The sequence below is a fragment of the Dendropsophus ebraccatus genome, chromosome 9 (genome assembly GCF_027789765.1).
Source record: "Dendropsophus ebraccatus isolate aDenEbr1 chromosome 9, aDenEbr1.pat, whole genome shotgun sequence".
NCBI classification, from domain to species: Eukaryota; Metazoa; Chordata; class Amphibia; order Anura; family Hylidae; genus Dendropsophus; species Dendropsophus ebraccatus.
The window spans coordinates 27120193-27133473 of NC_091462.1; the positions used below are offsets into that span (position 1 = coordinate 27120193).

General features: G+C 37.4%; 1 protein-coding gene across 3 annotated transcripts; it reads right to left on the minus strand.

Moving 5' to 3' along the window:
• Positions 1 to 1124: 1124 nt before the first annotated feature.
• On the minus strand, positions 1125 to 10695 carry GCG (glucagon). Of its 3 annotated transcripts, XM_069985111.1 has the most exons (7): positions 10384 to 10682; positions 9451 to 9548; positions 8163 to 8324; positions 6212 to 6346; positions 5392 to 5505; positions 3409 to 3549; positions 1125 to 1702 (listed from the first exon to the last, which is right to left on the minus strand). In XM_069985111.1, the coding sequence occupies exons 1-7, from the start codon at positions 10384 to 10386 to the stop codon at positions 1681 to 1683; spliced, it is 675 nt and encodes a 224-aa protein (XP_069841212.1). In that variant the 5' UTR covers positions 10387 to 10682; the 3' UTR covers positions 1125 to 1680. The 3 variants fall into 3 exon arrangements, with proteins under 3 accessions (XP_069841212.1, XP_069841214.1, XP_069841213.1); XM_069985113.1 differs by lacking the exon at positions 8163 to 8324 and having other exon boundaries at positions 10384 to 10679; XM_069985112.1 differs by lacking the exon at positions 1125 to 1702 and having other exon boundaries at positions 3405 to 3549; positions 10384 to 10695.
• Positions 10696 to 13281: the final 2586 nt, after the last annotated feature.

Genomic DNA, 13281 nt, shown 5'->3' on the forward strand with positions numbered 1-13281 from the left:
GGAGAAGGGGACCTAACTGCTGTAAAGCCCCACCTAGGTGACACTGTCCACGTATGAAATAAAGTTATTTTAGAGCAGAAAAAAACAAAGACAAGTTTTATGCAGGTATATATATACAAATATATGCAAATATATCAAATGTGCAGTGATTGGCTGAACGGTCTGCCACTCTCAAGACACAAGATGGGATATTGCTGTGGCCAGTTATTTGCTGCGCTGGCTGTCACTCTTGTCCGAAGTCCCACCTGGAGCACTGACAGCTGAGACTACCATTTATTTTTTTAAGATGTGGGGCTGCCATCAACCAAGTGTTTTTTTTATGTGGCCACCATCTTGAATGAATTTTAAAAATGAAGCTTGCAAAAACCCACCCAACAAATCTGCCTCATGTGAATTTACCAATAAACTGCTGTGTACATAAGGTCTTAATGATCGGTTAGAGAAGAGCCACAAATGGCATAATTGCGTGATACAGATATTCATGCGTTAAAGGGGTACTCCGGAGAAAAATAATTGTTTTTAAATCAACTGATGTTATATCAGAAAGTTATACAGATTTGGTAATGAAAAAATCTCCAGTCTTCCAGTACTTATTAGCTGCTGTATATCCTGCAGGAAGTGGTGTATTCTTTTCAGTCTGGCACAGTGCTGCCACCTCTGTCTAAGACAGGAACTGTCCAGAGCAGTAGGAAACCTTTCCTGTTTTGGGCAGTTCCTGTCAGGCACCCCTTTAAAGGGGTACTCCAGCAGGGGGGGGCACTTTTGTGCTGGGATCGGGGAGGAGGTGGCCTAGGGAAAAGACGTCCACTCACCTCCCCGATTCCAGATCCCGCCTCCTTCACTGAGTGGCTGAGCGGACCTGAGACGTCACGTCTCACCTGGAAGCGGCCGAGAACCGGAGCGCTGCGATGCGGGACCCGCCGCTGGAACTGGGGAGGTGAGTGGACGTCTTTTCCCTAGGCCACCTCCTCCCTGGTCCCAGCACAAAAGTGCCCCCCCCCCCGCTGGAGTACCCTTTTAAATGAAGATTTTGATGCCAATTTGGCTATAGATTTGTCTCAGACCTGTCACCCCCTTCCGTTGCATTGGCTGCAGATACATTACAGATTCATGAACAATAAAAATGACGCTTGAAAAACTTTATTTAAGGCTGCTAGTTAATATTTTGAAAGCTTACCGCTCCTGTAATAAACATTTCAAACAGGGTAACCCTCTTCTGACATGACTGGAGTCAATTCTATGTACAGTTTATCTTCATAGAAAAATAAGTTATATCTTTTTTTTATTTTTATTTAAACAAGTTATATTTTTTCGTAACTATATATATTTTTATGTTTTTTTTTTTTTTTTCTTTCTTTAAATAATTGGGGCGAGAAAATGGCACTTTTGGATTTAAGCCCTCGTCGTTCTGGAAGGACAGCCAAAGGAACTGTGCTAAGTACAATACTAGTCCAGCCATTACTGAAAGCATTAAACCTTTTATGGTTGATGTGTAGTTTTAGTAGAATCTGCTCTAAGTGTCATTCCCCAACAAGAAAACACTATTGTAAATTTCATTTACTTTGCATGCAAAGCTATACTGTATGGCTTTATGATACACCTGCTTGAATTTACACAACACAAAGTCATCGTTTTCAAGTGACAGCCGGGTGGTTCCTTGTTGAAGATCTTCAGTTTTCTTTATTGTTCTTCCAGCAAATCCCTTCAATAAAAAAAGAGACATCAGTCAAAATGAGTAATTCTATAAAATACACTTTCTCCGCTTAATTTGCCACAATAAATATCTATCCTAGAGATAATTCATAAACTATCACGGCGTCTTTGAAGAAGAATTCCAGGCAGGGTTTTTTTTAATAACCGGAACTTGCCTTCCCTACTTCAGCGCTAATCCCCGTATACCACCATTTGTCCCCGGTCGCTCCCTGGTTAGAGAGAGGACCTGGGACGTGACGTTTCAGGCCCGCTCAGCCATTCAGCGGCCGAGGTGGGCTACTGGTTAGTCCTTGCCAGACTGACTTTATTAGCGCTGATTGGATGATATCAGAATGTGTAGTAAAAGTTGCCCCAAAATTGTTACATTTCTAAGGCGGCATTCACACGTTCCATGTCCTGCACGGAACACGGACGTGGAATGCCTGTAACGGACTTCTCCCCTGTCCGGGCAGCATCTGTGATAAGATGCTGGGAGTGGGGGAACTGTACAGATATGCGCCGTGCTGTAATGAATCAGCCGCGCGTCTCTGTATCTGTACAGTTCCCCCGCTCCCAGCATCTTAACACAGATGCTGCCCAGACAGGGGAGAAGTCTGTTACAGGCATTCCACGTCCGTGTTCCGTGCAGAGTACGAAACGTGTGAATGCAGCCTTAGAAATACAAGTATTTACTGAAAAAGACTGAGAGAGACGATCGATCTTCTTTAAACTGCCCTTTAAGTCCTTTTCAAACTGACTTTGTTAGCGGTGATTGGATGGTATTAGAATGTGTAGAAAAAGTTGCCCGAGAATAGTAGGAAAAGTTGCCCAAGAAGTATTTACTGAAAAAGACTTTTTAGGGGAGACGATGGATCATCTTTAAACAGTCCTTTAAGGGCAGGATTGATAGAATGATAGGATTCCTGAAAACAGAGCTCGTGTATAACCTCTTGTTATTATGGAAACGTCATTGGATGTTTTTTATGTTCTTTGAATGTGACTTTGCCCCGTGCCAGGTATAAAGTTCATAAGTTGCACTGCGGTTATCACTAGTAGAATTATTACAGTAGTACCAGGAATGTAAGCTAGTCTGTATCTGCAAACTCCATCAAAAATATAAGAAAAAAATATTACTGCACAAAATTTTATAGTGTTAAAAGTTCTTTTTTGTATCAACATAGCGCTTTGGGTTTGCAATGTGCTATGTTTAGAAGGCAGAACTATGTCATTATCCATTGTAGATCTGTGCTTAGTTCTCCAAGATGTCTGGAACAACCTCCCTGATGAGCTTCTTCATACACTGAGGGCAAGTGTCAAGGAGAAATTACACTGAAGACAAAGGTCACACCCGATACTGATCTGATTGGGATTTCTCTTCTGTTCATTCACATTAATTGATAACAATAAGCTATTAACACGTCTATTGTTGAAAGAATTCATGATCTATTGCTCAGTTTTATTCACAGTCTTTTGGGCTTCATTGCTTAAATAGGCACTGTCATAAAAAAAAAAAGTTTTTGACATTTCAAAAAAAGTTTTGAAAGTTTTGATCAGTTGGAATCTGAGTGTTCAGACCACGACCGATCAGGAGAAAGAGCTGATAGAAGTCTGTGCACTGCATGTTCACTCTCGGCTCTCGTGTCATTTTCCAGTCTGGTCTGCCGCATAGACTTACATCAATAATGTGTATTTTGCATAGCTGTTTACTTGGCTTACCTTTCCTTGACTGGGGTGTTAATGATCCAGTCCAAAAATTCTTGGGCAGCCTTAATATCAAGGGCTTTGTTGAAATCACTGGTAAAACTGCCATCAGCGTGTCTTCTGTCCATGTCATCTGCGTCAGTAACGTCTGCAAAACTTTAAATAAAAAAATGGATATTATTAAAAAAACAGCAATTATTCAAATTATATATTATTTAAATTTTACGGCAAATTGGAAAACATTAAGAAATAAGTTACTTTTTGTGGGTGGGGGATAGACTGGGTTGGAATTTTAGATGTTTTAAAAATTTTTTTAGAAATACCAGTACTATTTTTGCTATAGAAAACTTGACATACAATACTTTAGCTCGATATACAATCAAGCAAATCTTTATTTCATGCTTTAAATCAAACCAACAAATTTTAGTTGTTCTATTCATCGCTGTAAAACAATCAATTCATAGTTGGCAGAAGCATCTGGATTAATGTCCATTAGGGAGTCGAGGGAATTGACAAAGTAAATTTTTGCAGGCTTCATTTTAAAAATTTGTTAAAAAAAATAGTGTGCTCTCCTGTCCTTGCTCCCCCAATGTCCTCTTCTGGTGTCTTCAACCGGCTCCAGCCCGCTCAGGACAGCAACTTGGTCAGTGATTGGCTGGATGCGCTTTCCCTTCTGTCAGTGATTGGATGAATGAAGAGGTCCAGCCCACTCAGCTAATCACTGGCTGACTGAGAAGGGACAGCGTAGCAGCCAGTGATTGGCTGAGCTGGCTGTCACTCTTGTCTCTAGAGCTAAGCCTATCTCTGGCAGCAGTGCTGTCCCTTCTCAGTCAGTCAGTGATTGGCTGAGCAAAGAGTGACAGCCCACTCAACCAATAACTGACTGACTGAGAAGGGACAGCGCAGCAGCCAGCGTTGGTTCAGCCAAATTCTGGCTGCGGTGCTGTCCCTCAGTCAGTGATTGCCTGAGCGGGCTGGAGGCAGCTACATATGCAAATAATCTAGAGGACATCGGGGAAGCATGGACAGGTAAGTATAGATGAGTGAACTTTGTGAATTTTATTAAAACAGCTAAACACCTGCAGTTGTTTAGCTGTTTCAGTGTTTTAGCTCATTAAGTTGGGTTTGCAAAGTTTGCTAAATTTGCTGTAAAAATTGTGAAGATTTAATGGAGATTTATCAAACTGGTGTAAAGTAGAATTGTCTCAATTGCCCCTAGAAACCAATCAAATTCATCCTTTAATTTTTCAAAGAATCTGTGAGGAATGAAAAGTGGAATCTGATTGGTTGTTAGGGGCAACTAAGAGATTTCTACTTTACACCAGTTTGATAAATCTTCCCCATTGTCTCTATTGGGAATGATCCCCATGCCAATGAGCCATAGATAGCAAAGTGTTCCCATTCCCTATTAAAAAGGCGCATAGGCGAAAGCAACATGGTTGTCCCAAAAGACACAGCCATACACCTCTATAACTTTTTCTATATCTGGGACACAAGTTACTCTTGCTCCAGTGCATACAATACACAATGGGGGAGATTTATCAAAGGGTGTAAAATTTAGACTGATGCAAACTGCCCACAGCAACCAAACACAGCTCCTCCTTTCTGTCACCAGAGCTGGAAGCTGAGCTGTGATTGGTTGCTGTGGCCAGATTGCACCAGTCTAAATTTTACACCTTTTGATAAATCTCCCCCAATATGTATATCAGCCTTTCTACCTCTGTGTCTGTTGACATTTTTTTTCAATTTCTCTCTTTTGAGTCTTATTTTTAAGGCCATTTTCACCCAAGTAGACTTGTGCAAGGAAAATCAATGTCAATTTCTGTTTTGGATTTTCACTGTGGGGTTCACCCCCTCTAAATATGAAAACTTTTTGTTGCAGATTCAGAAAAATCTGTTTGTTTGTTTTTTACCAACCCCATAACAGAGGAAAGTACTGAAAAAATATTAATAAATGATCATCTCATTAAAATATTCAGTGAGAAAATGAATTCTTACTTTCTCTTTGGTCTTCCTTTAATTAACCAATCAACAAATTCTTTGGCTGCCTTTTCTTCCAAGAAGCTGGTCATATCACTAGTGAAAGTTCCCTCTGCGTGTCTTGAGAGTCTTCTAGACAACAACAACAACAAAAAAGTTGTTTAAATTGGAAAATGGTCAAGTTAAAACAAAAAAATTTCAAAATTTTTCATTTTATTTTACGTTGTGAAGAGGAATTTATTATTTTATGCATGCCATATGCATAGTCGTAAAGGATAGAGTTGTAAAGGGAGTCTTTCTGCCTAATTGTCTTTAGGCTGGGTTCACACTACGTATATTTCAGTCAATATTGTGGTCCTCATATTGCAACCAAAACCAGGAGTGGATTAAAAACACAGAAAGGCTCTGTCCACACAATGTTGAAATTAAGTGGATGGCCGCCATATAACAGTAAATAACGGCCATTATTTCAATATAACAGCCGTTGTTTTAAAATAACAGCAATTATTTGCCATTTGACAGCCATCCACTCAATTTCAACATTGTGTGAACAGATCCTTTCTGTGTTTTCAATCCACTCCTGGTTTTGGTTGCAATATGAGGACCACAATACTAACTGAAATATACGTAGTGTGAACCCAGCCTCAATCTGTATACTCCACTATGTATGGGTGAGAGCTTAAGAGTACCCCCCAAACGTTATAACATGGGGTAAGGTCTTCCACATCTGTGTATGCTTACTAGATTTTATGATTTATTAGCTGGTAACTAGTATTAGAAAGGGAAACTGATATGGAAAAAATACAAAAAATTTAAGGACACAGAATTTTATTCTTACTGTTTCTTTGGTTTTCCTTTTATCAACCAATCAATAAATTCTTTGGCTGCTTTTTCTTCCAGGAATTGAGTAACATCATTGGTGTATGATCCATCCGCATGCCTTTCAAACTGGACATTACGTCTTGACAGTCCTCTACAAAAACAAATGGAAAAATTACATTTCTATTACTAATGTATGTATGAAGAACAACAAAAACATTCAGTACAATATAATAAAGTTTGCTTTCTGATAAAACAAGAGGCAGACCAATGAGTGACAAAACCCTAGATCGGTACAACAGATGCAAGTCCTGGCCCAATCACTGGTCTAATGACCTGATCTGACAGCTGTCAATTCAAGCTATAAAACTTGCAGACAGGAGAGGACTTGGGGCCATAAATAGAGGTAAAAATGCATCTGATTCATACTAGTGTGAACCCTGCCTAAATAAATGTGTGGGAAAAAACTTAAGGATAATAAAAGAGTGTCTGGTGCAAACAAGCAACAAGGGGGGAAAATGTTTCACCAGAAAAGCAGTATAAAAATAATATTTTTTGTGAAAATCTTTAGAAAAGTTGCACATATTTGATCGCTCAAAAATTTACATAAATTTTACACAAAAACCATGGACTCTTTTTCTAATCTCAGACAACCCTTTTAATAATATGTATTATTTTGCAACCTGGAACAGTATTGGATGTGGTTGGCTCTGTTAGAGCTCACAAAACAGATGTGTCTTCTGTATGTTGCTGGCAAGTGTACAAGAATGGCAAAAATAACCTCTTTTTTTTAACTTTAAACATCTCATAAATATTAACCACTGCTTTCATTACAATGGCTATAAACCAATTATATGAGGCAGTAATTGCAATGACTAGGGCTTGACTTGGAATGATAGCTAACCAAGCATCTGGAATGTTCAAATGTTAAACCTAGGATCTTATAAGTTCGAGAATCTGATCACCATTATTTAGATGTGGCTGCTAGGTATTCTAACTCCTTGTTTGTGACCATTCTTTAAAAACTTTATTTAAAGCCCTGCAAAATGGCATTGCTCTGTATGAAACGTATATGTTAGTCTTTATGAGTTCTGTACCTTTCAGTGTCGAAAAACTTTTTGATATCAGTGAATCAGAAAATTTTAGATACATTTTGGGTGAATTGTTCAAAATGGTGGCTACCATTTTAGCAATCAGAAGGGTTAGGGACTTACCCTTACTAAACCTAACTGTAAATTTGCACTATGGTTACATTGTCTTAACGGTTGTCATCGGTACAATACTAGGAGACCTTAAACAACTTTTCAGCTTAATTATTTAGCTTTATTCAGACCAAATTTATTAGGTCACAATGGAATCTGAAAATTCTACTAACTAGGATAAAAAAAAAGAATTTCATGAAATTCACCGTTCTATACCAATAATATTTAGTATCCATAAGTGGAAATGCTACAACACTAGGGTAATCCATTGAGTAATTGGGCTCTTGTATGTTGGAGGTGCACCTTGGGGTGCACATACTTCTAGCATTGGAAGATATCAAGTGTAGTTATAACCCTGATCCTAACTAAATTAGAAAACATAAGGGCAGTTATGCAATTATAAGTATTCTGGAGAGGAAAACATTCAAATTTCATTTCTGAAACCACCCAAACTTTCAAGGCCCCCAGCACCGATAGGGTCCAACAGATGAAATTCTGAAAGAACTCACTGAAAAAATTCACCAACCATACCTTGTATATCTCCAGGGTATCCTCACATAGTACATGTACCACAAAAATACTTCTTTCCAAAGAACAAATAGTAAAAACAAGAGGACACAACTGGGGTTTTTGGACATCGATGGTAGGGTTAAGTGGACAAACAGGACTGACGTAGACTGGTAAAAACAAAGTTTACTCAAGGGTGGGGGCTGGTATTCGGATCATCTGAAACAAAAGGTAAACTCTGGGGACTTCCGGATTTCTTACCCGCTTCTTTTTGAGTTCATTAACCACTGGACAAAGTCTTGAGCCCGCCTGGAGTCTAGGTACTTGCTGTAATCACTAGTAAATGTGCCTTGTGAGTGACGTTTAACTTCATTGTGGTGATCTGAATCATCTAGTGCTTCAGTCCTTGCAGCTTTGACTGATCTGCGTATACAATTTTTTAATTTGTGATATAAGTATCTATCAAAAACCCGAGGGGATATTGCGCTGAGTTCTACACCTATAGGTAATATTAAACACCTTGGAGGTATTTCACATATAAGATCAACAATATAAAGAAAGGGTTATTTGGTGGTGAATGATTTCAGAAGCTAGTGATTGAACTTTCTTGCAAAGAAAAAAGTCAGATGTTTTTAGGTTTTATTTTTACCATCGATTAACCCATAGATCTGGAGGTCATTCCCTGTACCCTTAGACTTTCTCTATAAAAATTACACAGCTGATCCCATTGTTTTTAATGGGAGGACTTCTTTTTACTAAAAAGCTTTTTTCATTGGTCTTTTAAAGTGGTAAGCCCTATCTGTTGATTCAGGTGGGACCATAAGGCCATTGACCTGACTGATGGGAAAGAAAATATTACTTCTATGTCTAACAAATTCTATACTATCATTTAAATGAGGCAATGTATTAATGTAAATTTTTAGATAGATGGGACATGATTACATTTTAAAGGATTTTGCATATTTGAAAACAACAGTTTTATATTATAAGTATTATAAAGATTATGCAGATGTAACGTTGCCAGCCAAAGCTAACATACTGTCATGATGCCATCTTCACATTATACGTCTTCATTCTAAGAAATGTTTCTGCGGCAGCTAAGAATTTGTGGCTTATATGACTTGTTCTGTTCAGAATACTTAATAGGACAAGCATGCCACCCATTTTTACTATTGAACAGATTATTTGAACTACAAATAATTTGAACTTTTTGTAACACTAACGTATAATTTTGGAATTGGGATATAACTAAACCCCCAAATAGTTTTGGCTTTTGACAACATAACTAACCCCATTGTTTGCATTGGGATTAGTTATGAAAAGTGTTTGTCATTAAAGGGGTATTGTCACCTTATATTGCTAAGTTATAGTATGCCATTATCATTAGGGGGTCTGACCTCAGGATTCCCCAACATTTGGCAGACCAACTAATTCATTCAGACCAAAAATGTCCATGATTATAATATTCCAATCAACTAAAGTTATTTGAATTTTCAAATTCAAGATATTATAGCTTAGTATACATTTCTAGTAAACTTAAAGCACAAACCTGGATTTGTCTTCTGTTTCCTGGATTGGATTTTGGAAACTTCCTTGTAGTAGCATGAAAAGAAGTCCCAGCATGCAGTAAATGCTTTTCATGATTTTCTGGAAAAGATGTAAAAAAGAAAAAAAACTTATCCAATAGTTCTTAGAACTTGGAGATTAAATGTATAATATTTTTATGTTATTTAAAATGTTCTCTTTAGCAATGCAATAGATTATAATTGTTTATAAAAATGAGAAAATATTGGGGTGGTATTATAAACTTGGATATGCTCTTTGGATCTATCTTATCCTGAAATATCTAGAAAAGATATGGAGGCTTGATTGAATACAGAGCCAAAGTTACAAGTGTATTTTGTTCTTAGCTGGTTGTTACTCGTAATCGAATTGGTATTTATCAAGAAAAAACAATTCAAAGCAAAAATACAAATTCAATTATTATTTAAATATAATTAAAAATAAGCAGAATATCTATATATATATATATATATTTATTTTTTTTCTTATTATGTAGTGTGTATTTCTTTGTTATTATTAATTTATGTGAAACCTTATAGATTACTGTATTTCAACGTAAGTTTGTTGAATTCTAAGTAAAAATATCAATATCAAAAATATCAATCAATTTTTAAAAGCAAAAATAATAAATTTAAAAATAAAAAATAATAAAGTATTAAAAGAAGAAAATGAAAATAAACATGAATAAATGATGAAATTAGCCAAAGATAAAAAAATCCTTTAAAACCTTATCAATATTTTAAAATTATAATATGAACAGTTTAAAAAAAATTATAAATAGGAAAAAAAAAAAAAAAAAAGGAATACAATGTCATGAAATACAAAAAAAAAAAATGATATAAATGAATAATAATATTATTAATAATATAAATAATAGGCAGTTATAATAGCCTTTGTCACAGTAAAGAAAAGTACTTACCATGAAGTGTATGTCGGAAAATGGACAAAATGATGCTCTCACCAAAGCAACTTTCAGATCTTTTCTGATGATGATTCCAACTGCTTATGCCACAAAGCATTTTATACTCTTTTCAGCTTCATTGAACATTGTGAGGTTGCATTATGTACATTAATTCTGACACAGATGATCATGTGATTGGCGAAGCTTTAAGTGTTTCACATATCACTGACTGCTTTTTGTTTAATTTACACATTAGAAACGGCTGAAAAATTATTGTGAAACAATTGCACACGTGCTTCCCTTTCAGGTGTGCGAGTGCAGGTATAATGCAATGTCCGATGAGAGATTATATGAACTCTTCTTGAGTCATCTTGCCGATGATACCGATCTTTGTTAATAGCGCAGATGGAAATATATTTTATAAATTGGGATATAGTGAGAATTTTAAGTGATCTGCAAGCTGCTTTTTTTCCTGTATGATTTCATCTTGTTTGTTGAACTTGTAATTTGGTTAATTGAAATTGTGACAATTTTAAAATTTAGTATCTCACCTCTGTGCAGTGATAGGACTGCTTAAAGGGGCTGTCTCCTAAAAATTAGCTCTTCTGTTCAACTGCACATTTCCTCCTGACAACTCAAACACATTGACAGGGTGGGTGCTGCTCTTAGGTGTTCTCCACTCTGGTTCTTTAGGTCAACAAGAATCATACTCATATACGTTTAAGGGAATCTGTCAGCCCTGTATAAGGGCAGTTAGACCATAATAAAATTAACCTAACTGTAGTTTTGTTTTATTTTAACCACCACTGCTCTTTTCTAGTACTGCTTCAGAGTCAAAGAGGCAGTGCCAAACTGCAACAGCTTTCCTCCTCCTCCCTTCTCTCTAGATGACCCCTTTAAATTCAGGTTTAGCTCCTAATGCTGTCTGAAGCTCCTGGACCCTAATAGGAAATTTGTCTCCATCTACCATGTGCCATTTGTATTACTGATATCTTATATGGTAAATAGACCTTCTGGCTCCCCTTGGCACAACGGCCAAGGTATCTCCGCTGCCTTCACAACCCCTATAGCGATGGCCCTGACTACTAATGGCAACATGTCCTCTTTTGTTAGGCAGACCTTCTGGAGATCCAAATCACCAAATACATAAGGGATGCCACAAATATTTATATAATTGTACAATTAAACCTAGGTAGGAATTATATGTCACTGTATTTAGTCCTTTTGACTCACATAAGGTCTCTAAGATACCAGTTTACCCAGCAAGACACCAATGAATCTAGTAGACTCTATCTATTTATATATCTATCTTATAGTTTGGGTGCTTATAGTGAATCTATACCAAATATAGCGATTAGAGACCCATGCTTACTTGGAGCTTAGGACTTTCCAGCTTGTTTTCTTCTGCACTGTGGGTGGATAGCTGGATGCTACTGAATGACATCATACAACTCTTTCCACCCTCTCCATAGAAGAAACTATAGACCCCATGAAACGCTACAGTGAAATGTCATAGAAAATCTCCTTTAATAACCCATACATGGTAGGCTTAGTTTCCGGAGGTTAGCAGGCACAAATTTTAGCTGACTTCTTCTGCCCCTTTGTTTGGTGTTTAAGCCCCCAGCCCCCTACTGTTCAAAAGGTATGACACCTCACGTCCCCATTAACTACTGTTTTTTAGGTTTAAAAATTGACAGTGCCTCTTGATGTAACAAGGTTGACCCCCCCCCCCCCATATAAACTATAATTTACCTGCCCCCCATCTAGTAATAAAGAGGAAAGGTGACAGACTGACCCAGGCATCTTGGTCCTCTATAACAATCCCATCAAGGAATATCAGTGAATTTATGGGAGAACACCAGTTAAAGCCAATATTATTAGAACTGAAAAGAGAAAGTCTGGACCCATAGGGCCAACACTACTGCCTTAAATGCCCCTTTTATACACTGGTCCTGGTATACTCCTGTTTATTCCGCTAGCAAAGAAGTAAGAAAGTGTGCAATTACAATGGATAACGTCACTGTATCATACAATGTTAATATGTACTTAAGCTCAATAAGCTAAATATACATTTTTAATTCTCTATTTGTTTCAGAACATTGTCGCAATTACTGATAGTTCTCTATGTGAGCTGCGGGCCTGGAACTTCATACGTTTTCATTTATTGACTATAATTTGGTTACACGCTTTTGCATGAAATGATGAGGAGAAATGTTCACAGCTCCTCTGACTATAATCATCCGGTACAATGCACTATGTGTAAGTGGCCCAGCACCATTACTGATTTACTCAATGGGTTCTTTTTCACAGCTATGGACACAATATAGATTCTAAAATACATTTAAAGCCTCTTGGTCCCAATGCAAAGTCTGCAGGAGCCCTCACAGTCCATTTGTATAATATCATTGTGATGCTGATCACTGGCCTACTAGACACATGTGCCTCATCTGGCACTTGGAACATCCTTGCTGCACCATTGCAGACTCTTGATTGGTTGTAATGGGAACCCAGAGCCTCCTGAAGGCCTCTTTGTCTGCAATGTCAGATCTGCTAGTACAGCCTGCCACAGACATACTGTACTAGTAGATTGCCAACAATAGTATTACAGTAAATGGTATAAGCAACCAAAAGTATATGAATCAATCAAAATATTGCTTTCAAAGCTACTGGGGGACTAAAGAATAAACTCTAAAAAGAATCCCAGCAAAAAGAATTAAATCACTCTCATTTCATAAAGCCCCAAAAATTTACATATTTGGGCTATGTTCACACAACGTATCTTTTTGTAAATGTTTGCAACAACGGCCGTACTTTTCACAAAACGATACGTTGCCTTATGATCTATGGAATCCCGGCCGGAGCGTATACACATATATTCAATGAAAAACCATGTCAGTGCACACTATGGAGCAGGCG